At 42.5% G+C, this 24,558-nt stretch overlaps 1 protein-coding gene across 1 annotated transcript in view; it reads left to right on the forward strand.

Annotated features, from left to right (window-relative positions):
• The first annotated feature begins 284 nt into the window (after positions 1-284).
• RLBP1 (retinaldehyde binding protein 1) overlaps positions 285-24,558 on the forward strand; it is a 106,312-nt gene continuing 82,038 nt past the window's right edge. Inside the window, 4 exon segments of the mRNA XM_073568702.1 lie at positions 285-496; positions 1,974-2,013; positions 4,691-4,819; positions 8,126-8,330. Coding sequence (XP_073424803.1) covers positions 285-496; positions 1,974-2,013; positions 4,691-4,819; positions 8,126-8,330 — 586 coding nt within the window.

The raw sequence follows: 24,558 nt of genomic DNA on the forward strand, positions 1-24,558 counted from the left end.
AATGAAGATTTAAGGGAATATCATTTTTGCTCTTACAACTTCAGGTTTCTGCTGTAGATCAATTGGGACTGGTATTGTGAATTCTTCTGTTTGTTTCACATTCATTTTTAAATGCTATTTTAAATACCAACGACTGGAATTTGTAATATATTCTGTGCCAGATAAACTGCCAGCACAGCTCAGTAATTGCAGCACTAAAGGACACCCTGGGAACCGGCCAAAGGGTTATTGTGCCAAGCCCCACTCAGCCAGTTACGTTTTCTCCTCATTTTCTGTAACATCTAATGGCATCTCCTGAATGTTCTGCACTGATTTAATTAATAAGCCTGACTGAGTACTGCCTTGTGACGCCTAATCCCAACCCGGTGACTATACAAGCTTTGGGCTGGCGTCCCCTGGGTAGAAAAATTGTGATTACAATCCATGCATCCAAACCAAACTTTTCAAGATTTCCTACACTGACTTACTTTGCTGTCTTACTTACCTCTGTTCATCGGTGAGTATGATGGGTATGCTGTACTGACTCCGGTAAGTGTGCCCCTCTCACTTCATCATTAGGAGACCAGTTTCCAAAGTGCTTGTTATCAATGTTAATACTGATACAGGAGACAGATGCTTTTGTGCTTGCAGATAATGTGCTTATTAATCAGGATTAAAAGTGGAATTTATGTTCTGCTGAACCAGGTAGATTGTGCACTATATATACAGTATATACTATATCTCACTTTATTTGTCATTGTCTTTGTTTCCATGTGGTTTGCCCATTCCATCCGGGGTTATAGCATAGTGATACGAATAGTTACAGTGCCTGTATTACATTTATAGAGAACTGTCGTTAAATCGTTAGTGGGGTCAGTATAGGGCAGTGCTCCCCAAGTCCAGTCCTCAAGAGCCACAAACAGGTCATGTTTTCAGGATTACCCTTAACATTGCACAGGTGAGACCTGCTCACCTACACAGGCAATAATTGCACCACCTGTCAATGCTAAGGAAATCCTTAAAACCTGACCTGTTGGTGGCTCTTGAGGACTGGAGTTGGGGACCACTGGTATTATAGGGTATATTGTCCGATGTTGGTGGAACATTTTTACAATAATCAGTGGCCACTTTATGATGCAGCTTGTTCATCACTATGTCTGCATTCGCTATATTCTAAGACTTACGTAGACTTTGTATCCCCGCCGTAGGCTAGAGCTGCATTATGAAGCCACACTGAGCCCAATGGTCTTGGGGCAGATGGATGGTAAGCGGACTGAAAGAGCGAATATAAAAACCGAAGCAGCTCACATGCGTTTTACTGAGAAAAAGAGAATGGGTTTTGGCATAAGTTCTCAAATTATCAAGACAATGAAGCATTTTAGTAGGGCTGACATTTTGAGGACTTTTCTTTACCCCTGAACTTGTTATATTGGCTACTATGTGCAGCTACATCTTTTCCTGCAGATATGGTAGCGCAGTAAATAGATCTTATAATATGATGTGTTCTGAGAAATCTAGGATATATATATGGGTATTATTAGTGCATGAATGAATACTGTCACTTTTAAATGCCCCATTGGAGATCCGGTGAAGAGTGACAACCGATGATCTACACCAGAATTATAATGAGCAGTTGTCACTTCTCTGTCCACAGATAGATGAGGTAGATGTCTTCCTGACACCTGCCTGCTGACTGCATCCACATATGAATGTTGATTACATGCAGTATACTGGCTGTTTCTATAACATTCTGCCAATAAAAATGGCCAATATGTGGTAATTATAGATTTGTATTATTCTATGGACACATGCAATGACTTCCAGCTGTGAGTGCTAATTCCATGGAAATATCCAGTTATGAGACATAGAGACTCAGCTGATATTTGTAGTTCCACAATATCCACAGATTTCCATCCTTGGATTTACTAAAACTAAATGCCATCCTCACTGGGAACAATCTTATATACTTTCTTCCATTTACATTATTTCCCCAGCTTCTTGCGTGGACAAAGAAGAAGTGAAATGTCAGACATTGTAAGTATCCCCTTGTGCTCTGTCAGTTGGGTCAGAGAGGTTTTTTTACGATTTGTATGTTTTTAATTGCTAAATAAATATTGGTTGTGTGGTAAAAATGGCTTCCCGTGTGGTGAAGAACTGGACTTTTTGGGTAGGTGGTCATATGGTGAATGCTTTTTCAGCTAGCCATACAATTCTACTACATATAGGAGGTTTGTGTGGTAAGAAAAGCAATGACGGTCCCAAAAAGGGAGGATGACCATTGTAAGTCGACTCAGGCTCATAATCAGATATGTATTTTTTCTTCATGGGAGCCGGTCAGCACCAAATGACTGTTCAAACCAAGTACATAGCACACTTAGCATCATACAGCTCATCCTCCCACTTACATGATTCTCATATATCCCTGTCCCCTCCTCCTGGATTGACAGCTCTGATTTTACAGGATCCAGAAATGGCTTGAGATGGAAAACAAGTAAATGGGCAGGTGCGCTGAACTGCTTGTCTATGCCAAGTGTGCACTGAGCGCCTGTACTTGGTTTGAACAGTTATTTTGTGCAGACAGACTCTTTGTAACTTGAGGGGTATCAGTCTCCCGAGCAATTTAGAAATATGGAAATATGAATGTGCCTTTAAATGAATAATTGTATTTCAAAATACATTCAATCCGTAATTAAGGTATTGGTATCCCCCCCAGTTATTTTGTGCAGACAGACTCTTTGTAACTTGAGGTATCAGTTTCCCGAGCAATTTAGAAATATGGAAATATGAATGTGCCTTTAAATGAATAATTGTATTTCAAAATACATTCAATCCGTAATTAAGGTATTGGTATCCCCCCAAAAATAAAAAAAAAATAGAAACAAGGCTTCTTAACTGGAGTATGACATCACATACATTCATTTGGGAACAGAGATCCTGAAACTTAAACCCTCAATTAGTTTTCCTGGGCATTCTTAGCAATAGGGAAGGGGAAATAAGATTACACTACCAACGGGGAAAGGATATACAGTAGGAGCAACAACCAACTCTAGGCAGTGTCCTATGGAATCTATGGAGTATGGATTGTCTTTGCCCCTAGAAATAATTGGGAACATGCATTGCCACCTTGTATTGGGAGTTAATGTTAATACCCAGTTCTCGAGATAGATACAGATCACAGTGGTAGTACCCAGGTCCATTGGACATCTATGGCATTTTATTTAAGTACTAGCTGAAGAGCCTGGCGTTGCCCGGCATAGTAACTAACTGTGGTTAGTTATAACAAATTATAATGATTATCCTCCATCCCATAGTGCAGTGCCCATATACCCATCATACATATCCTCCATCCCATAGTGCAGTGCCCATATACCCATCATACATATCCTCTATCCCATAGTCCCGTGCCCTTAACCATCCTACATATCCGCCATCCCTTAGTCCCATGCCCATATACCCATCATATATATCCGCCATCCCATAGTCCCATGCCCATATCTTCCCCTGTATATAGCAATGTTCAACAATCAGCCATGGCAACCATTATGACATCATCTTTGCCATGGCAACCTTTATGACATCATCATCGCTATGGCAACCTATTATGACATCATAATCACCATGGCAACCATTATGGCATCATTATCAACATGGTAACCTATTATGACATCATTGCAGCCATGGCAACCCATTATGACATCTTCGCCATGGCAATCATTCTGACATCGTCGCCATGGCAACCTATTATGAAATCATCGTTGCCATGGCAACATTGACATCTTCGCCATGGCAACCTTTGACATCATCGTCGATACACACATACATACACACACACTCATTTTTATATATAGATGGCATAAATGTTTCAGATGGAGTCTTTTTGCAATGAATGTACGTTAGCTGTCTCCCAAGATGAAAAGAAAACGATCTTGTTGATGCCATCTGACTGCACTGTGAGTCATTAATGTAATTAATGACCCTTTACCCGGCCTTTCCTTCTGGGAGAGTGCAAATTTGTATAAATTGAAACTATGATTTTTTTTTTCCCAGAAAAACAAAATGTAAAAAAAACCCACAAAAATTGAGCTTGGTTTGAGTTGGTACACATGCAGCATATAAATGCATGTTCACATGGCCAAAAAGCATACAAAACCTACAAAAGAAAAAATGAAAAAAACCCTGCTATAATTAAATAAGTAAAAAGCAAAGGTGCATTTAAATTATACAGAGTTCTTAGTAATACTGTATTTGATCAAACATAGCATAAAAGCCGTCCTACCATCGACAAGGTGACTCTGTGGTCAGGGCGGTCCTACACTGTCTAATATTTAAAACCATATCATGTGTCAAAGATGACATCTGTGTGAATAAGGGCAGACAAGGACCGTGCCCCAACCACTGGACATCAGTCAAGGGAAGCATCTAAATACAATTTCCAGCTCAGGACGGCTTTTATGCTATGTTTGATCAAATCCAGTATTACTAAGAACTCTGTATGATTTAGATGCACTTTTGCTTTTTATTTATTTAATTACAGCAGGGTTTTTCTCATTTTCTCTTTTGCAGGTTTTGTAAACAAAATGTAAAAGTCTATTTTTGCGTTTACTATAGTTTTAAACCTAAGCCTTATCTGTTTATTATGTTTATTATAAAATTGGTATCGGTATTTGGGATCCGTCCTCAGTAAGGCCTGGTGGCTTGTGGTTTGTTTTAGACAGGAACATATCGTATTGTTTCAGAAGAAGAGCAGTCACTCCGTGCCAAGCTAGAGCGTCTGACAACCAAAGACCATGGACCCGTGTTTGGCCCATGTAACAAGCTTCCAGAACACACAGTCCAGAAGGTAAGTTTGAGATATCACCTAGAGGGCGATGACCATGTCCGGACATACCACCAGAGCACAGCAATACCCTGCATTACTTGTTTACATGTTTACAGTGGTTTTCTGTACAGCGTTCCAGTTACATCACCATGTTTATCCATAGGTTCTCCTGATACTGGAGGCAGAGGAAATCTGCCTGGAGAAACTTCTATATAAACCTACAGGTATGGCTGTATAGGTGCTGTTACCCCGGCCCCTACGTTAGACTGACAGCTTAGTCCAGCCTTTGCCATCGGCCTCCCCTCTCAGATGTGTTGCACACTGACACTGACGCTCCCACAAGATTTCGGTAAGAAGCAGCAGATGACAAAGGCTGGACTAACTGACTGTCAATCAAATGCAGGACCCAGGCGCCGAGCAGAAAATAAGAACTAAGTGCCAGAGAGCTGCAAGTGCTTTGATGTGTCCCAGAGCACTTGCAGCTAGTTTGCATATAACTTAAACAGCAGATTTCTCAGCTATGGCAAGGCAGACTTCTACTATAATGGTATTGATATACTAAGGTGTCAGCACCTATGCAGTCACATCTTTACTTTTAGGTACAAATTCTTCCTGATAAGTTCTCTGTAATGTGATATTGAATGAGGTGTGATGTCAGGGAGAAATGCAATAGTCAAAGAGGAAAATGTGTCCTGAAACTGGATAAAGGTAGCCACTAGCCATACAGCTTTAATCCTTGTCAGAAGGCGGAGAGTTCAGCCAAAAGCTATTTTTCCTGAATTGTGCATATTATATATTTACATGACGTTGAAACTTTATAAATGCTCTCAGTAAGATCAAGCACTCCCCCCACCTGAAACCGCCCATATGTGCACGTGGGCATGCAGACCTTGAAATGTAAATTCATGAACTCCTTTGTATCTTCTATCTATTGCTGCATTCCCCAGTAATTGGCACTTTGATTCATATGCAAATGAGGTATTAAGTGCTCTAGGCTTGACAGAGCACTTCCCTGGCCCCTGCCTCCCAGGCAGTTTCCCTGTCCAGCCTCAGTATCTTTAGCCTGATTGATAGCTCCCTCTCTGTTTTCCTTACCTGGTGCCTGAGGTCACACAGACAGAGAGATATCAACCAAGCTAAAGAGGCTTGTTATGTGCGGGGGGGGGGGGGGGGGGGAAACAACCTTTGGGGGACATTGGCTTGATAAGACTCTGTGACACCCAAAGTACTTAATGCCTTGTTTGCATAATAATTGAAACATTAAGTACATTGCAACACATAGAAGATATAAAGACTCTGATGTATTTGTTTGAAAGCCCTGCATGCCGATATGAACAATTTACTGACCAGATTAATTTAAAGGCCTTGGCTGTTTTAGGCCGTGCATATTTGTTAGTGTTCAATTAGACTGCAGTGCCACTACAGGGGAAATGAAGCATTACATGGTGGCCATTGAAAACAGTAAGTTGTCCATGTAATGCATGGAGTGGCCAGTTTCTATAGTGCAGACAATACTCGTAAGGCCGGGTTACATGCCGACTTTGGCCATAACACAGGCCATGTGGGCAAAGATCGCTGTATTCCACTGTTACATTGCAACATAATGCAAGTGAATGAAGTCGTTTTGAGAGTCACGAGGTATAAGTCTCTGAAAATGGGAACCTGTATCGCAGTCAAAGTCATCTGGTAGACCCATCTTTGGAGATGCTCTCTGCTCCAACCTAAACATGGAATTTCCCACCCAGATATTAAAATGCTTCTTTTAAGCTATACAAATGTTTTATTGATTTTGAGTGAGTAAAGTATTTTTTTAACACCAATTGGTAATGTGGCGCCCCTGAGGGTTCAGTCGCCACAGGGGTACTGCACCTCCTCCTGAGATGTGGTGCCCCACCATCCAGGTAAGGTGGATACACCTGACCACACCTCCAACACCTGCATCCCACACAACACAGTAGTGTAGCAAAGCACCCTTTGGTGGCTCCCTGCTTGGAACATGAAGCGTGCTGGGAGGCGGGTGGAGTTTAGTTGGCATCAAAAGAGAGGGAAGAGTTTAGGATTTGGGCAATCTGACAGAGTCAGAAGAGGAGTGAAGATCCACTGAGTGGGATGGATGAAGGAAGTGCTACAGCCAACCTCAGTGACCTGGGTCCGCTGGCACAGGAAAGGAACATTGATAGGAAGCCTGACTCTCTCCATAAGAAAGAAGGATTAGTACGGAACGTGAAGAGAGGAGGACTAAGGATTAGGGTTAGAGCAGAACCCTTCCCAAGTTCACAGCGCAAGGCCGGGGTCCGGTCCCCGAGGTTGTATGGATACTAATGGTCCTGCAGCAGACACCGGAGGAATAGAAGTTGTCACCACTTTATTCCCACACAAGACTTGGGGGCACAACAGCAACGTGAGTGAGCCGGGACTTAGTAACAAGGAGTCCCCGAAGCAGGCTACAGCTGTCTGCCGTACAAGTAGAGTTCATAGGAACATCTGACAGGAGGAACTCCAGTGTAACTCAGTACTGTGAGTACTTCACTATAGGCACAAAAGGGAGACGTTCAGAAAAGGCACATATGGTGGCGGAGTGTTGGAGAGGAGTACTTCATCTTGCCTGGAAGTTGGCTGACCTCCTGACCCGGAGGACATGGCACCAAGGCGGGCACCTGTACCCGCAACAGACTGTGAGTAAAGCTTTGGAACTACATGCCCTAGTGTCCTCCACTTATTCCTGCGTCAACACACCCAGCACTGCTACATCCTTGTGTCTGGCCCTGCACCATCCACGTCTCTCCCCTATCTCTTCATCTCCACTGCCCTGGGACTACAGCCCTGCCTGTGGAGGGCTACACCATCATTGCTGTACCACAACATCTGTCCCAGAGGATCTGTCTGCAGCGTCGGCTTAACATCTTCATTGCTGAATACCACAGGTGGCGTCACGAAACAATCATTCATAAACTTTAATCACACTGAACTTTCCCATTTTACAATGGGCGCCCAGGGCCACGGGCCGGGTCCCAGTTACCGTGACATCTCCCATTGAAGCCCATCGGGCCCGGTACCGAGTACCCCGCCAGCCCTGGGAGGGCGACCCAGTAACAATACCTCAACATTAAGGAAAATATTCCCTATCATCCATAGAAACCAGGCAAGGTTTCATCTTTCCATCTGAACTTTGATGAACCTGAGAAACAAGCCTATAAACTTGACGCAGCTTTCATATATCAGGCCTTATGTACTTATACATGGAAACCTTCAGTTCTTTCATGTATACAAAAACATAGCCATGAAGTATTATGGAATGTGTAATATTACGTTTTTCCACATTTGTAGGCTAAAGATGAATTAAATGAGACAGCTGAGAAGCGAGAATCTGCAGTAAAGGAACTGCGAGACCTAGTGCAGGAGAAGGCGACCACTGGTGATGACCTCTCCAGGAGAGTGGCAGAGAAGGTGGTGGGGAATGATGATTTCTTTTTTCTGCGTTTCATTCGGGCCCGGAAATTTGACATAAATCGTGCCTATGACCTTATGAAAGGTAAGTGGCTGTGCCATCTGCTAGACTGGCATTTATACAGTTCTGCGTGTCCAGAATATTACTGTAGACCTGTGTTCCAGGAATGCAAGATGGTAAGGTCTGCAAGGAGGGGTTCATCTACCAAAGATATTTATGGCATATCCAAGCTCGTGTCTGCTTCCATGACACAGACTTCAATAGAAATGTGCAGTGACTTCTTCCCTCCATTCAGTCTCCTATATCGATTGACACAGTGGAGGAGGGGATCGGACCCCTATTCTCTTGATAAGTGTGGCTGCTAAAGGTGGAATTTGATAGATCATGTGCCATATAAGTCTTTGGCGAGAAAACTTCTTTCATGCACATCAGGGTTAAAGAAGACCCGTCACCATATCAAAAGTGGCCAGTTTTTACTCTCATGGAGTCATGAGTATTCCTTTGTTTTAACCTCCATACAGTTCCAGATATATATGTCTTTTCATTTAGTGTTAATTTTAAAGGTTTATATGAAGGGAGTGTGGCTGAAGGATCCCCTGGGGGTGCGTCTTTAGGTTGCTTTGCATTATTACCCTGTGAGACACGCCCCCTTGGAACAGAAAAACGGACCAGAAAAAATAGCGCTAAGTAAAAGACCCATAACTCTGGAACTGTAATGCAGATATAAAAAAAAACTGATTACTCAGAGGTCTAGCAGAAATAAAATAAGAGCAGAAACTGCCCACTGCTGATGTGGTGACAGGATCTCTTTAAAGCCATTTAGCTCAGCCAATGAGTATGACAAGAACATTTGTTTCCATTTATTGTCTGGTGTAAACATGATGCCGATCACCACACAAACCAGTAAACATGATGCCGATCATCACACAAATGAGCAACACACTCAGTTGTCCGGTGGTCATATTGGTTAGAAGGGCACAAGAATCATCTAAAAATGTGCTTCCAACAACATCATTGTTAAAGAAGCCCTCCCATTAAAGTTTTTATCCTCTTAATACATTGCAAACATCATATTATACAGCACTGTGTACTTGCAATTGCTCATTTTGCCTTTCTACCTAGCTAATTCTTCTCTTTTCTCAGCTCTATGTAGAAACAGGAATTTTTTTTCTCTGCACTGATCATCCCCCTCTGTAATTCCTGACACAGCTGCTCCGTTCCTCCTCCTTGTCATTGACTTTTCCAGTTACTAATGACTCATACAAAGAAAATTGACCTCCTGTTTCTACATAGAGCTTAGAAGGATTCAGCTAGTCAGTATTTAATAACTTGATGTCATAAATCTAATGAAAAAGAGAATAATTAACTAGGTAGAAAGGAAAAATTAGCAATTGTAAATACACAGTGCTATATAATATGACTGTAATATATTAAGAGGATAAAAACTTTGATGGGAGGAGGAGTGCATCTTAAATGGGTCAGAATGATGACATTTTACAATCATTCTTCCCTATGCAGTATTTAGTAAATCATGAGATTGAGTCTGTAAACGAGTTCTGATCGACTTAAACAGTACATCAACGCTTGTTATCGGGTCAAGAGCATGCTGTCTAAATTGGCCTTTAGAAGACCTTCCTGCCACTGTGTGATAATTATTCTACTAGGTACAATTATTCATATTCATTGTCTTTATCAAATAAGAAAGACAACATTGAAAGATGAACAACTTAAAAGGAATCTGTCACCTATTTTTTCGTATATAAGATGCGGCCACCGCCATCAGGGGCTTATCTACAGCATTCTGTAATGCTGTAGATAAGCCCCCGATGTAACCTGAAAGAAAAGAAAAACAAGTTATATTATACTCACCCAGGGGCGGTCCGGGTCCTATGGGTGTCGTGGTCCGGTCCAGTGCCTCCCATCTTCTAGCAATGACATCCTCGTCTTTGCTTCCCGTCGCGTTTCTGGCGCAGGCGCACTGCTCTGCAGGCGCCGGACCTCTCTGACCTCTCACGGCGCCTGCGCACTGCAGTTCTCTGCTCTGCCCTCAACAGGGCAGAGCAGTGCGCCTGCACCGGAGCTGCGACTGGAAGCAAAGAAGAGGACGTCATCGCTAGAAGATCGGAGTTGCCGGACCAGACCGCGACACCCATCGGACCCGGACCGGACCACCTCTGGGTGAGTATAATATAACTGATTTTTCTTCTCTTTCATGTTACATCGGTGGCTTAACTTCAGCATTACAGAATGCTGTAGATGAGCCCCTGATGGCGGTGGCCGCATCTTGTATACGAAAAAATAGGTGACAGATTTCCTTTAAGAGAACTGGACAACATAGCTGAATCATCGTTTGGCTGACAACCAATGAATGAGGGGCTTTATTGGGAGAAGCCTTGTTTGGGCCCATAACAGTAATTGCTACCTTCTCCTTATAGGTGGTCTTCAGCTTACAATGAGCAGGTCGTGGCAGGTCTCTGTTACGCTGATGTAACAGCACTATTTTCATAGGCAGCTTCACCTTTACTCTGTCTTTACTCTAAATATACTTGAAATTAGTCCAAAGACCACATATATTGTGGCACTTCAAAATATCAGAAACAAACATTTTCGGGCCAATATACCATGACGGCACCTAAAATCATGAAGAGATCCAGTATGAGAATAAAATATCAAATTTTATTGAAAAAACATTAAAACTACTATGAAATTACAAAAATGCGCTCAAAACATTCATGCCTTTATTATAGTGACACAGACAAATGTGAATCCTTGCACATAAGTAATCTATAATAATAATTGCCCTAAGCAGCTTCCGGTTGTAACAACTTCCGTCCAGTTGTAACCGGTGACGTCACCTCACACCTCTTTCCATGTTAACCCTCAACACACACACTCCTCTCACCTTTCACCATCTCCACTCACGTCCACTCACTCTTTCACTCCACATACGACCCTTTCTCTCACTTTGTCTCTCATACTCACGCCGTCATCGCCGCTGATCCCCGTTCCCCGACATCTTCTTCCGCCGGCGCCATCCTGGATCCAGACGTCCTCCACGCCGGCGACATGTTCTTGCGGCGACGCCATTTTGGATCGGCGAAATCCCGCGATAGTCAAGATGGTGTCGCCGCAAGAACATGTCGCCAGCGTGGAGGACTTCGGGATCCAAAATGGCGTCGGCGAAATCTCGCGAGATTTCGCCGACGCCATTTTGGATCCCGACGGCATCCACGCCAGCGACATGTTCCTGCGGCGACGCTATTTTGGATCGGCGAAATCCCGCGATAGTCAAGATGGCGTTGCCGCAAGAACCTGTCGCCGGCATGGAGGACGTCGGGATCCAAAATGGCGTCGGCGAAATCTCGCGAGATTTCGCCGACGCCATTTTGGATCCCGATGGCATCCACGCCAGCGACATGTTTCTGCGGCGACGCTATTTTGGATCGGCGAAATCCCGCGATACTCAAGATGGCGTCGCCGCAAGAATATGTCGCCGGCGAGGACGACGTCGGGATCCAAAATGGCATCGGCGAAAACTCGCGAGATTTCGCCGACGCCATTTTGGATCCCGACGTCGTCCATGCCGGCGACATGTTCTTCCGGCGAAGCCATCTTGACTATCGCGGGATTTCACGATACTCAAGATGGCGTCGCCGCAAGAACATGTCGCCGGCGTGGACAACGTCTGGATCCAGGATGGCGCCGGCGCAAGAAGATGTCGGGGATCGTGGAGCAGCGGTGATGACGGCATGAGTATGAGAGACGGAGTGAGAGAAGGGGTCGTATGTGGAGTGAAGGAGTGAGTGGAGATGGTGAAAGGTGAGAGGAGTGTGTGTGTTGAGGGTTAACATGGCAAGAGGTGTGATGCTATCGTATCCTCCTGATGCGATAGCATCGGGCCATAATCTAGTTATAAATAATTACCAACAAGAGTATAATCTCTATAAATGTAGAGAATATTCCCACCACAGTATTAAAAAATATATTGAATATAAATCAGGCCCGATATATGTAACTTAATTAAATAACCTCAGTGTCAAAATAACTGAATATATCGTGGCTGAAAAAAATACAAAATTACAGTGTAAAAAAGTTTTTTATGGTTCCAGCACACGATGTGAAAAAATTAAGAAAAGCCTTTATTTAATCCATAATTAAAAAATGCAATTCCAATTTTTTTCCAATGCAATTTTGGTGGGTGTTACCCAAGGCAGCCTTCTCTGGTTGCTTTTCCTTGATAAGTGCAACATTTATTCAGTATTTTATGCTATGATTAAGGGTCAAATATGATCCGAAACGCGTAAGCCTACACATGCTTTTATCATCATTGGAATTGCATTTTTTAATTATGGATTAAATAAAGGCTTTTCTTAATTTTTTCACATCGTGTGCTGGAACCATAAAAAACTTTTTTTCATTGAGCATTTCTCCCAGATGGGGATGGATCCACTCCGTGCACCGAGATTATGGAAAGGAGGACTGGGCAGGCTGAACCAGGTGAGCTGAAGATCAATTCTACATTGTTTGAAAAATACAGTGTAGTACTAGAAACCCACATTAAATTGCACCTGAAAGGTCATGGCCCGATCTAATATATGCTGCAGGTTAAAATAAATGACCTCAATATTGTCATGATCCCAGTGCAGGTTTTTGAGCTGCACGTCAGGGGTTAATGTCTGGAGCTCAGTGCAGGTTTTGACCTGCACACCTCGGGTTAATGATTGTGGCCTCTTTTTGGTTCTGGGAGAGCCTCTTAAGCCCCTGGGAAGCTCCAATCCCTGTCAGTTATACTTTTGCCTTTGGCCGAGTGTGGTGACCTCCGTGTGCCTGTTCGTTGTTATAGCTTGTTTATATGGTTCTGACCCGGTTCTGTTCCCCGTTGTGAGTTTGCCTGTTGATTCTGTACTGTGCTACCCTCTCTGTGTATGACTCGTTGCCTGTTATCTGACTACTCTCTGCTCGCCCCACTTGTACCTCACAGCTATCTCTGTGTATGACTCATTGGCTACGTCCTGACTATCCTCCCTGTCTATGCCCCTTGGTAACTTTGTCTCACAGTTACACTGCTAGGAGTTCTCTTGCAGCTCCTAGCTCTCTGGAGCTTAGGCCACGCCCCCAGCAGTCACATGCTTCAGGTCCTGCGGTTCTGAAGTATGCACCTACTCGGCTGCTGCCCGCTCCACAGGTATCTTTGAGCACAGTTTGCTTTAATCAGGACATGCGCACTGGCTCAGTGAGCAAGTTCAGTGCGGTGTTCCTGACAAATATCAGCAAGATTGAATAGTATCACAGCTGAAAAAGTGCTAGAGGATTGCTGCATAAAGCATCAAAGGTTCAACATTAAGGTTCAAAAAATACTGTGTGGAAATAATCTGTGACAACACTACAGGCAAAACTCACTCTGAATGTAATGGAAACCCACATTAAATTGAACCTGAATGACGGTAACCCAGTCTAATATATGCAGCAGATAAAAATAAATGACCTCATGACCTCAATGTCAGCACAATTAAATAATATAACGGCTGAGAAAGTACTAGAGGATTGCTGCATAAATCCACAAAGGTTCAACATAAAGGAAAAAAGGGTAAAACCTATGAAAACGCTGAAGCCAGGTCTCTGGTGAATGTGAATGATGCGACCTCCTTCGCTCCAACACGTGTTTCGCACTAGCTTTTTCCGGGGGCGTGTCTATGCGGTGGGCCCTGTGTGTTTAAATATACCCGGGAACCAATCAGAGAGCATCATAAGGTAATGAAGGCGTGAACTATCTGTGACGCCACGAAACACCTCTTATGGCATATGCCCAGATCTGCACTGATGTATGAATTGCTTCCTAATGATGCGCTCCCTTGGACTCCAAGCTGACATGCAAGAGGTCTAAGTGTGGAGCACTCACGAAAGCGAACACCAATGCCTAAACTGTGCAGGCGCACCTAGTGTTCGAAATACAGTGATCACAAAAAAATTGTGCATAATAAAATTACTAAAAAAAGAGGTTTATAAATTTCATATATAATGATTTTATTAAAGGAATAATATATTATAATTATTAAAGTGCAAAAGTTCCTATAGTGCAATTATAATAAAAATAACTAGAACCGCAGTATGACTCGGAATTAATTTTTATTCCTTTACAATGTATGTGATAATTATATAATGTTATACTGTATATTCAATAGTGTTTATGGTGCAAAGATAGTCACAAGAAGGAGTGGAATAGTCACAGAAAAAACTAATACCCTATATCAATAATTATAATAACCACAGGGAAATTCCAATACAAATATTCCACGCAGCAAAAAAGGGAAGAAAAAGAAAAAATGAAAGGAAAGAATTGAAATAATTTTATAGTATTTTTAATGTTTTTTTTCAGTAAAATTTGATATTTTATTCTCATACTGGATCTCTTCATGATTTTTGGTGCCGTCATGGTATATTGGCCCGAAAATGTTTGTTTCTGTCTTTACTCTGTACAGAAGATAGTGCAGGCACTGTGGGTGTTACACAAATGGATGTGGTTGTCCCCTATACAGATGACACTTGCTACATTTGTACATGTAAAGTAGCTCGTGCTATGGGAGCTGATTGTTCTGTTTGGTAAAAGATTGTGTCTACGGAGCACTGAAACCACATCATTCACATACTCATTACTGAACTATCCACCAATGGATGTTCTCTGTAGATGGAAGATGAGGTGAACCTTTTCAGAGGCGTAGCTCGGGGTTTTGGTTAAGGGGGAGTGAAACTTCTGAGTGGGCCCCTAACCAGGTAACCTTGATTACAACTGTATGATGCACCCTAATAGTGGATGTAGGAGAACCTCAGCAGATGACCGCGCTGTTACTGAAAATAATCTCTATATAAAGTGCAATATTGATATTACTGCCATATGGCCAGTGGGAAATACCAGTCCTACAGAACATATAATAGATTACAGCAGAGTTACAGATAATGTCTTACCGCTGACGTTTTTTCTGAAGGAATCGTTCACTTTTCCCTTCTTTTGCATCTTGCCCAGACCGACATGACAACTTCTCCAGCCAGGACTCAGCTACAGAGATTACAACAAAGACACATTTCACTTCTCATATTTCCTGCCTCATCACCATCTATTCCCAACCTGCACAAACGCTTTAACCTGCTGATACCCCAATGCTGAGCCACTGCTGCCTTATGTGTCACTATTACTGCACCTCCTGTGTGGTTCTGTGTGACCTCTAGATGGTAAAGAAAACATCTAGACTATAGTAATGCCGTGTGCAAGTGCCCTAGAAAAGTGTCCACATTTTGCCCCCTAGAAAGTAATAATGTCCTCTGTGTGCCCCTTTGACAGTCACAGTAATCTGAGTTCCACTATAACAAGTGGCCACTTTACATTTAATAATGTCCCGAGTCTCCCCTGTACAGCTCCCCTATGCACAGTATAATGACCACTCGCTGTATAGTACCACCCACACAATATACTGACCACTTAGTAGTCCCCAAGCTGTTTAATGGCTCCAACACTGTATGATGGTCCTGTCACTGTAATCTCCACACTGTACGATGGCCCCCTAGATAGCCTCCATATAGTATAATGCACCAGATAGTTCTCAATATAGTATAATGCACTCCCCATAGGCCTCAATATAGTATAACGAACTCCTCATACGCCTTTGTAGAATAATGCACTCCCCATAGGCATACTCTATATTGTATAATGCAGGGGACCCCAACCACCGGTCCGTGGCTCAGGACCGGGCCGTTGGGGTTCTTTGGCCGGTCCACGGAGCTGCTGCAGACCAGCAGTAAACACTGGCAGTGTGCTCAGCGGCGGCTCAGAGCACTCTGCAGATGCCTGCCCTGGCTGTTCATTATGAGTCGCGCGTAGAGGCACGCAGCGCTCATCACATGTGAACACTGCAACGCATGTGTGGCTGCAGGCGGGAACACGCTGATATTGCTGTGTCAGCGCTGTCTGTGGGCAGGGAGCAAGCCCTCCGCTTTCCTGCCCTTGGCCATAGTAACACTCACTGCAGCCGTGGCCCGACTGAAGCAGCAGGGAATGAAGAGAGGAAGAGAGGTATTTTTTTTTGTATACATTATATGTATATGTGTGTGTTTATGTATGTGTGTGTGTATATTTGTATCTGTGTATGTGTGTACAGTTGTAGCCAAAAGTATTGACACCCCTGCAATTCTGTCAGATAATACCCAGTTTCTTCCTGAAAATGATTGCAAACACAAATTCTTTGGTATTATTATCTTCATTTAATTTGTCTTAACTGAAAAAACACAAAAGAGAATGAAGCAAAAAGCAAAACATTGATCATTTCACACAAAACTCCAAAAATGGGCCAGACAAAAGTATTGGCACCCTCAGCCTAATACTTGGTTGCACAACCTTTATCCAAAATAACTGCGACCAACCGCTTCCGGTAACCATCAATGAGTTTCTTACAATGCTCTGCTGGAATTTTAGACCATTCTTCTTTGGCAAACTGCTCCAGGTCCCTGATATTTGAAGGGTGCCTTCTCCAAACTGCCATTTTTAGATCTCTCCACAGGTGTTCTATGGGATTCAGGTCTGGGCTCCTTGCTGGCAACCTTAGAAGTTTCCAGTGCTTTCTCTCAAACCATTTTCTAGTACTTTTTGAAGTGTGTTTTGGGTCATTGTCCTGCTGGAAGACCCATGACCTCTGAGGGAGACCCAGCTTTCTCACACTGGGCCATACATTATGCTGCAAAATTTGTTGGTAGTCTTCAGACTTCATAATGCCATGCACAAGGTCAAGCAGTCCAGTGCCAGAGGCAGCAAAGCAACCCCAAAACATCAGGGAACCTCTGCCATGTTTGACTGTAGGGACCATGTTCTTTTCTTTGAATGCCTCTTTTTTTCTCCTGTAAACTCTATGTTGATGCCTTTGCCCAAAAATCTCTACTTTTGTCTCATCTGACAAGAGAACATTCTTCCAAAATGTTTTAGGCTTTTTCAGGTAAGTTTTGGCAAACTCCAGCCTGGCTTTTTTATGTCTCAGGGTAAGAAGTGGGGTTTTCCTGGGTCTCCTACCATACAGTCCCTTTTCATTCAGACGCCGACGGATAGTAAGGGTTTACACTGTTGTACCCTCGGACTGCAGGGCAGCTTGAACTTGTTTGGATGTTAGTCGAGGTTCTTTATCCAACATCTGCACAATCTTGAGTTGAAATCTCTTGTCAATTTTCTTTTCCGTCCACATCTAGGGAGGTTAGCCACAGTGCCATGGGCTTTAAACTTCTTGATGACACTGCGCACGGTAGACACAGGAACATTCAGGTCTTTGGAGATGGACTTGTAGCCTTGAGATTGCTCATGCTTCCTCACAATTTGGTTTCTCAAGTCCTCAGACAGTTCTTTGGTCTTTCTTTTCTCCATGCTCAATGTGGTACACACAAGGACACAGGACAGAGGTTGAGTCAACTTTAATCCATTTCAACTGGCTGCAAGTGTGATTTAGTTATTGCCAGCACCTGTTAGGTGCCACAGGTAAGTTACAGGTGCTGTTAATTACACAAATTAGAGAAGCATCACATGATTTTTCGAACAGTGCCAATACTTTTGTCCACCCTCTTTTTTATGTTTGGTGTGGAATTATATCCAATTTGGCTTTAGGACAATTCTTTTTATGTTTTTTTCATTTAAGACAAATTAAATGAAGATAATTATACCAAAGAATATGTGTTTGCAATCATTTTCAGGAAGAAACTGAGTATTATCTGACAAAATTGCAGGGGTGTCAATACTTTTGGCCACAACTGTATATCTGTGCATGTATGTGTGTATCTCTGTGTGTGTATACTGTATGTGTGTGTATGTTTGTATGTGTGTGTATGTATATGTGTTTATCTGTGTGTATCTGTGCATGTATGTGTGTATCTATATGTGTAGTATCTATGTATGTGTGTGTATGTATCTGTGCATGTATGTGTGTGCGCATATAAATACACAGCATATATATATATATGCCGCCCCCCGCCCCACCTCCACCCCGCTGGGCCATGGAAGAATGGTCTTTCTGGAAGCCGGTCCCTGGTGCAAAAAAGGTTGGGGACCACTGGTATAATGCACCCCCATAGGCAGACTCTAGATAGAATAATACACCACACGTCAGACTCTATATTGTATAATGCAAAGTACTCCACCAACACACATGATATCAAATACGAAAGTTCTCTACAAATCATATACAGTGGGGCAAAAAAGTATTTAGTCAGTCAGCAATAGTGCAAGTTCCACCACTTAAAAAGATGAGAGGCGTCTGTAATTTACATCATAGGTAGATCTCAACTATGGGAGACAAACTGAGAAAAAAAAATCCAGAAAATCACATTGTCTGGTTTTTTTCATTTTATTTGCATATTATGGTGGAAAATAAGTATTTGGTCAGAAACAAAACTTCATCTCAATACTTTGTGATATATCCTTTGTTGGCAATGACAGAGGTCAAACGTTTTCTGTAAGTCTTCACAAGGTTGCCACACACTGTTGTTGGTATGTTGGCCCATTCCTCCATGCAGATCTCCTCTAGAGCAGTGATGTTTTTGGCTTTTCGCTTGGCAACACGGACTTTCAACTCCCTCCAAAGGTTTTCTATAGGGTTGAGATCTGGAGACTGGCAAGGCCACTCCAGGACCTTGAAATGCTTCTTACGAAGCCACTCCTTCGTTGCCCTGGCGGTGTGCTTTGGATCATTGTCATGTTGAAAGACCCAGCCACGTTTCATCTTCAATGCCCTTGCTGATGGAAGGAGGTTTGCACTCAAAATCTCACGATACATGGCCCCATTCATTCTTTCATGTACCCGGATCAGTCGTCCTGGCCCCTTTGCAGAGAAACAGCCCCAAAGCATGATGTTTCCACCACCATGCTTTACAGTAGGTATGGTGTTTGATGGATGCAACTCAGTATTCTTTTTCCTCCAAACACGACAAGTTGTGTTTCTAACAAACAGTTCCAGTTTGGTTTCATCAGACCATAGGACATTCTCCCAAAACTCCTCTGGATCATCCAAATGCTCTCTAGCAAACTTCAGACGGGCCCGGACATGTACAGGCTTAAGCAGTGGGACACGTCTGGCACTGCAGGATCTGAGTCCATGGTGGCATAGTGTGTTACTTATGGTAGGCCTTGTTACATTGGTCCCAGCTCTCTGCAGTTCATTCACTAGGTCCCCCCGCGTGGTTCTGGGATTTTTGCTCACCGTTCTTGTGATCATTCTGACCCCACGGGGTGGGATTTTGCGTGGAGCACCAGATCGAGGGAGATTATCAGTGGTCTTGTATGTCTTCCATTTTCTAATTATTGCTCCCACAGTTGATTTCTTCACTCCAAGCTGGTTGGCTATTGCAGATTCAGTCTTCCCAGCCTGGTGCAGGGCTACAATTTTGTTTCTGGTGTCCTTTGACAGCTCTTTGGTCTTCACCATAGTGGAGTTTGGAGTCAGACTGTTTGAAGGTGTGCACAGGTGTCTTTTTATACTGATAACAAGTTTAAACAGGTGCCATTACTACAGGTAATGAGTGGAGGAAAGAGGAGACTCTTAAAGAAGAAGTTACAGGTCTGTGAGAGCCAGAAATCTTGATTGCTTGTTTCTGACCAAATACTTATTTTCCACCATAATATGCAAATAAAATGAAAAAAAAACAGACAATGTGATTTTCTGGATTTTTTTTTCTCAGTTTGTCTCCCATAGTTGAGGTCTACCTATGATGTAAATTACAGACGCCTCTCATCTTTTTAAGTGGTGGAACTTGCACTATTGCTGACTGACTAAATACTTTTTTGCCCCACTGTACATATGAACCTCATGTGTAATGTTCTACTTTAATGGACACATCAAACATAATGCATAACCAGTTGCCATGGGAAACAATAATGTACTAGTCCAAATCAAAAAACATTATCTTTATTGTTAAATTATACGATTGACACAGGTATAAAAGTAGGAAAAGGGGAAATTCATAAAATTACACCATAATTGTGCATATTTTCTGTGACAATGGGGCACACACCACCCCAAATGAATACCCTAGCCAGTAGGCAATTTATGCAGTATCACCAAAATATTAATTAACAAATGCACCACCTGTAATCATATTATATGTGGACATTAACTGTGGTACTGCACAATGAGATACACCCACTAAGCATATAACACACACCATATTAGCTAAAACCCTAGGGAATCCATTATTATGCCCCGTATAGGCTATTTTAATCTATGGTGGTATTTACCTATGTAGATTGTGCAGAGTGTGCAGCTCCTGGTGAGGATCCAGAGGGTTGTGTGTGCCGCCCCAATGCACGTTTCGATCCTGCCTTCGTCTCCATAGGACGACTCTACAGTTGTGGCCTAAAGTATTGACACCCCTGCAATTCTGTCAGATAATACTAAGTTTCTTCCTGAAAATGATTGCAAACACAAATTTTTTGGTATTATTATCTTCATTTAATTTGTCTTAAATGAAAAAACACAAAAAGAATTGTCCTAAAGCCAAATTGGATATAATTCCACACCAAACATAAAAAAGAGGGTGGACAAAAGTATTGGCACTGTTCGAAAAATCATGTGATGCTTCTCTAATTTGTGTAATTAACAGCACCTGTAACTTACCTGTGGCACCTAACAGGTGTTGGCAATAACTAAATCAGACTTGCAACCAGTTGACATGGATTAAAGTTGACTCAACCTCTGTCCTGTGTCCTTGTGTGTACCACATTGAGCATGGAGAAAAGAAAGAAGACCAAAGAACTGTCTGAGGACTTGAGAAACCAAATTGTGAGGAAGCATGAGCAATCTCAAGGCTACAAGTCCATCTCCAAAGACCTGAATGTTCCTGTGTCTACCGTGCGCAGTGTCATCAAGAAGTTTAAAGCCCATGGCACTGTGGCTAACCTCCCTAGATGTGGACGGAAAAGAAAAATTGACAAGAGATTTCAACGCAAGATTGTGCAGATGTTGGATAAAGAACCTCGAATAGCATCCAAACAAGTTCAAGCTGCCCTGCAGTCCGAGGGTACAACAGTGTCAACCCGTGCTATCCGTCAGTGTCTGAATGAAAAGGGACTGTATGGTAGGAGACCCAGGAAGACCCCACTTCTTACCCCGAGACATAAAAAAGCCAGGCTGGAGTTTGCCAAAACTTACCTGAAAAAGCCTAAAACGTTTTGGAAGTATGTTCTCTGGTCAGATGAGACAAAAGTAGAGCTTTTTGGGCAAAGGCATCAACATAGAGTTTACAGGAGAAAAAAAAGAAGCATTCAAAGAAAAGAACACGGCCCCTACAGTCAAACATGGTGGAGGTTCCCTGATGTTTTGGGGTTCCTTTGCTTCCTCTGGCACTGGACTGCTTGACCATGTGCATGGCATTATGAAGTCTGAAGTCTACCAACAAATTTTGCAGCATAATGTAGGGCCCAGTGTGGGAAAGCTGGGTCTCCCTCAGAGGTCATGGGTCTTCCAGCAGGACAATGACCCAAAACACACTTCCAAAAGCACTAGAAAATGGTTTGAGAGAAAGCACTGGAGACTTCTAAGGTGGCCAGCAATGAGTCCAGACCTGAATCCCATAGAACACCTGTGGAGAGATCTAAAAATGGCAGTTTGGAGAAGGCACCCTTCAAATATCAGGGACCTGGAGCAGTTTGCCAAAGAAGAATGGTCTAAATTTCCAGCAGAGCATTGTAAGAAACTCAATGATGGTTACCGGAAGCGGTTGGTCGCAGTTATTTTGGCTAAAGGTTGTGCAACCAAGTATTAGGCTGAGGGTGCCAATACTTTTGTCTGGCCCATTTTTGGAGTTTTGTGTGAAATAATCAATGTTTTGCTTTTTGCTTCATTCTCTTTTGTGTTTTTGCATTTAAGACAAATTAAATGAAGATAATAATACCAAGGAATTTGTGTTTGCAATCATTTTCAGGAAGAAGTATTATCTGACAGAATTGCAGGGGTGTCAATACTTTTGGCTAAAACTGTATATTGTAAAATGCACAACCATAGACAGACTTAATATTGTATTATGCCCCCACATAGGCAGACTCTATATTGTACAGTGCACTCCCCATAGGCAGACTATTTAGTATAATGTATTCCCCATAGGCATACTCTATTTAATATAATGTACTCCCCATAAGCAGACTCTATTTCGTATAATGCACTCCCTATAGGCAGACTATCTTTAATATAATGTACTCCCCATAGGCATACTCTATTTACTTTAGTTTAATTCACTCCCCATAGGCAGACTCTATCTAATATACAGTCATATGTTAACGTTTGGGCACCCCTATTAATGTTAACCTTTCTTCTTTATAACAATTTTGGTTCTTGCAACAGCTATTTCAGTTTCATATATCTAATAACTGATGGACTGAGTTATATTTCTGGATTCAAATGAGGTTTATTGTACTAACAGAAAATGTGCAATCTGAATTTAAACAAAATTTGACCGCTGCAAAAGTATGGGCACCCTTATAATTTTCTTGATTTGAACACTCCTAACTACTTTTTACTGACTTCCTGAAGCACTAAATTGGTTTTGTAACCTCATTGAGCTTTGAACTTCATAGCCAGGTGTATCAAATCATGAGAAAAGGTATTTAAGGTGGCCACTTGCAAGTAGTTCTCCTATTTGATTCTCCTATGAAGAGTGGCATCATGGGCTCCTCAAAACAACTCTCAAATGATCTGAAAACAAAGATTATTCAACATAGCATTTTCAGGGGAAGGATACAAAAAGTTGTCTCAGAGATTTAACCTGTCAGTTTCCACTGTGAGGAACATAGTAAGGAAATGGAAGAACACAGGTACAGTTCTTGTTAAGCCCAGAAGTGGCAGACCAAGAAAAATATCAGAAAGGCAGAGAAGAAGAATGGTGAGAACAGTCAAGGACAATCCACAGACCACCTCCAAAGACCTGCAGCATCATCTTGCTGCAGATGGTGTCACTGTGCATCGGTCAACAATACAGCGCACTTTGCACAAGGAGAAGCTGTATGGGAGAGTGATGCGAAAGAAGCTGTTTCTGCAAGCACACCACAAACAGAGTCGCCTGAGGTATGCAAAAGCACATTTGGACAAGCCAGTTACATTTTGGAAGAAGGTCCTGTGGACTGATGAAACAAAGATTGAGTTGTTTGGTCATACAAAAAGGCGTTATGCGTGGAGGCTAAAAAAACACAGCATTCCAAGAAAAACACTTGCTCCCCACAGTAAAATTTGGTGGAGGTTCCATCATGCTTTGGGGCTGTGTGGCCAATGCCGGCACCGGGAATCTTGTAAAGTTGAGGGTCGCATGGATTCAACTCAGTATCAGCAGATTCTTGACAATAATGTGCAAGAATCAGTGACGAAGTTGAGGTTACGCAGGGGATGGATATTTCAGCAAGACAATAATCCAAAACACCGCTCCAAATCTACTCAGGCATTCATGCAGAGGAGCAATTACAATGTTCTGGAATGGCCATCCCAGTCCCCAGACCTGAATATCATTGAACATCTGTGGGATGATTTGAAGCGGGCTGTCCATGCTCGGCGACCATCAAACTTAACTGAACTGGAATTGTTTTGTAAACAGGAATGGTCGCAAATACCTTCATCCAGGATCCAGGAATTCATTAATAGCTACAGGAAGCGACTAGAGGCTGTTATTTTTGCAAAAGAAGGATCTACGAAATATTAATGTCACTTTTATGTTGAGGTGCCCATACTTTTGCACCGATCAAATTTTGTTTAAATGCAGATTGCACATTTTCTGTTAGTACAATAAACCTCATTTGAATCCAGAAATATAACTGAGTCCATCAGTTATTAGATATATGAAACTGAAATAGCTGTTGCAAAAACCAAAATTGTTATAAAGAAAAAAGGTTAACATTAATAGGGGTGCCCAAACTTTAACATATGACTGTATAAAGCTCAAGTGTGTGTATGCATGTATGTATGTATGTATGTATGTCCGGGATTGGCATCCGCACCGTCGCAGCTACAGCCACAAATTTTGGCACAGTCACACGTCTGGACCCCGAGAGCGTCCTAAGCTATGTTGTGAGGCGAAATTTTAACCCCGCGCATTCCAATTCACCAAACAATTTTGCCCCTATCTACACAATGGGGAAAAAGTGTGTGTATCAAGTCCCGCCCCTCATTATGATGTCATAATGGTTGCCATGGAGATGCTGATGTCATCGTAGGTTGCAAGCCCCGCCGCTCATTATGATGTCATAATGGTTGATTATGGGATGGAGGATGTGTGATGGGTATATGGGCACTGTACTATGGGATGGAGGATA

This window comes from Dendrobates tinctorius, unplaced genomic scaffold (genome assembly GCF_039654945.1).
Source record: "Dendrobates tinctorius isolate UK_male_01 unplaced genomic scaffold, ASM3965494v1 ptg000022l, whole genome shotgun sequence".
NCBI lineage: Eukaryota > Metazoa > Chordata > Amphibia > Anura > Dendrobatidae > Dendrobates > Dendrobates tinctorius.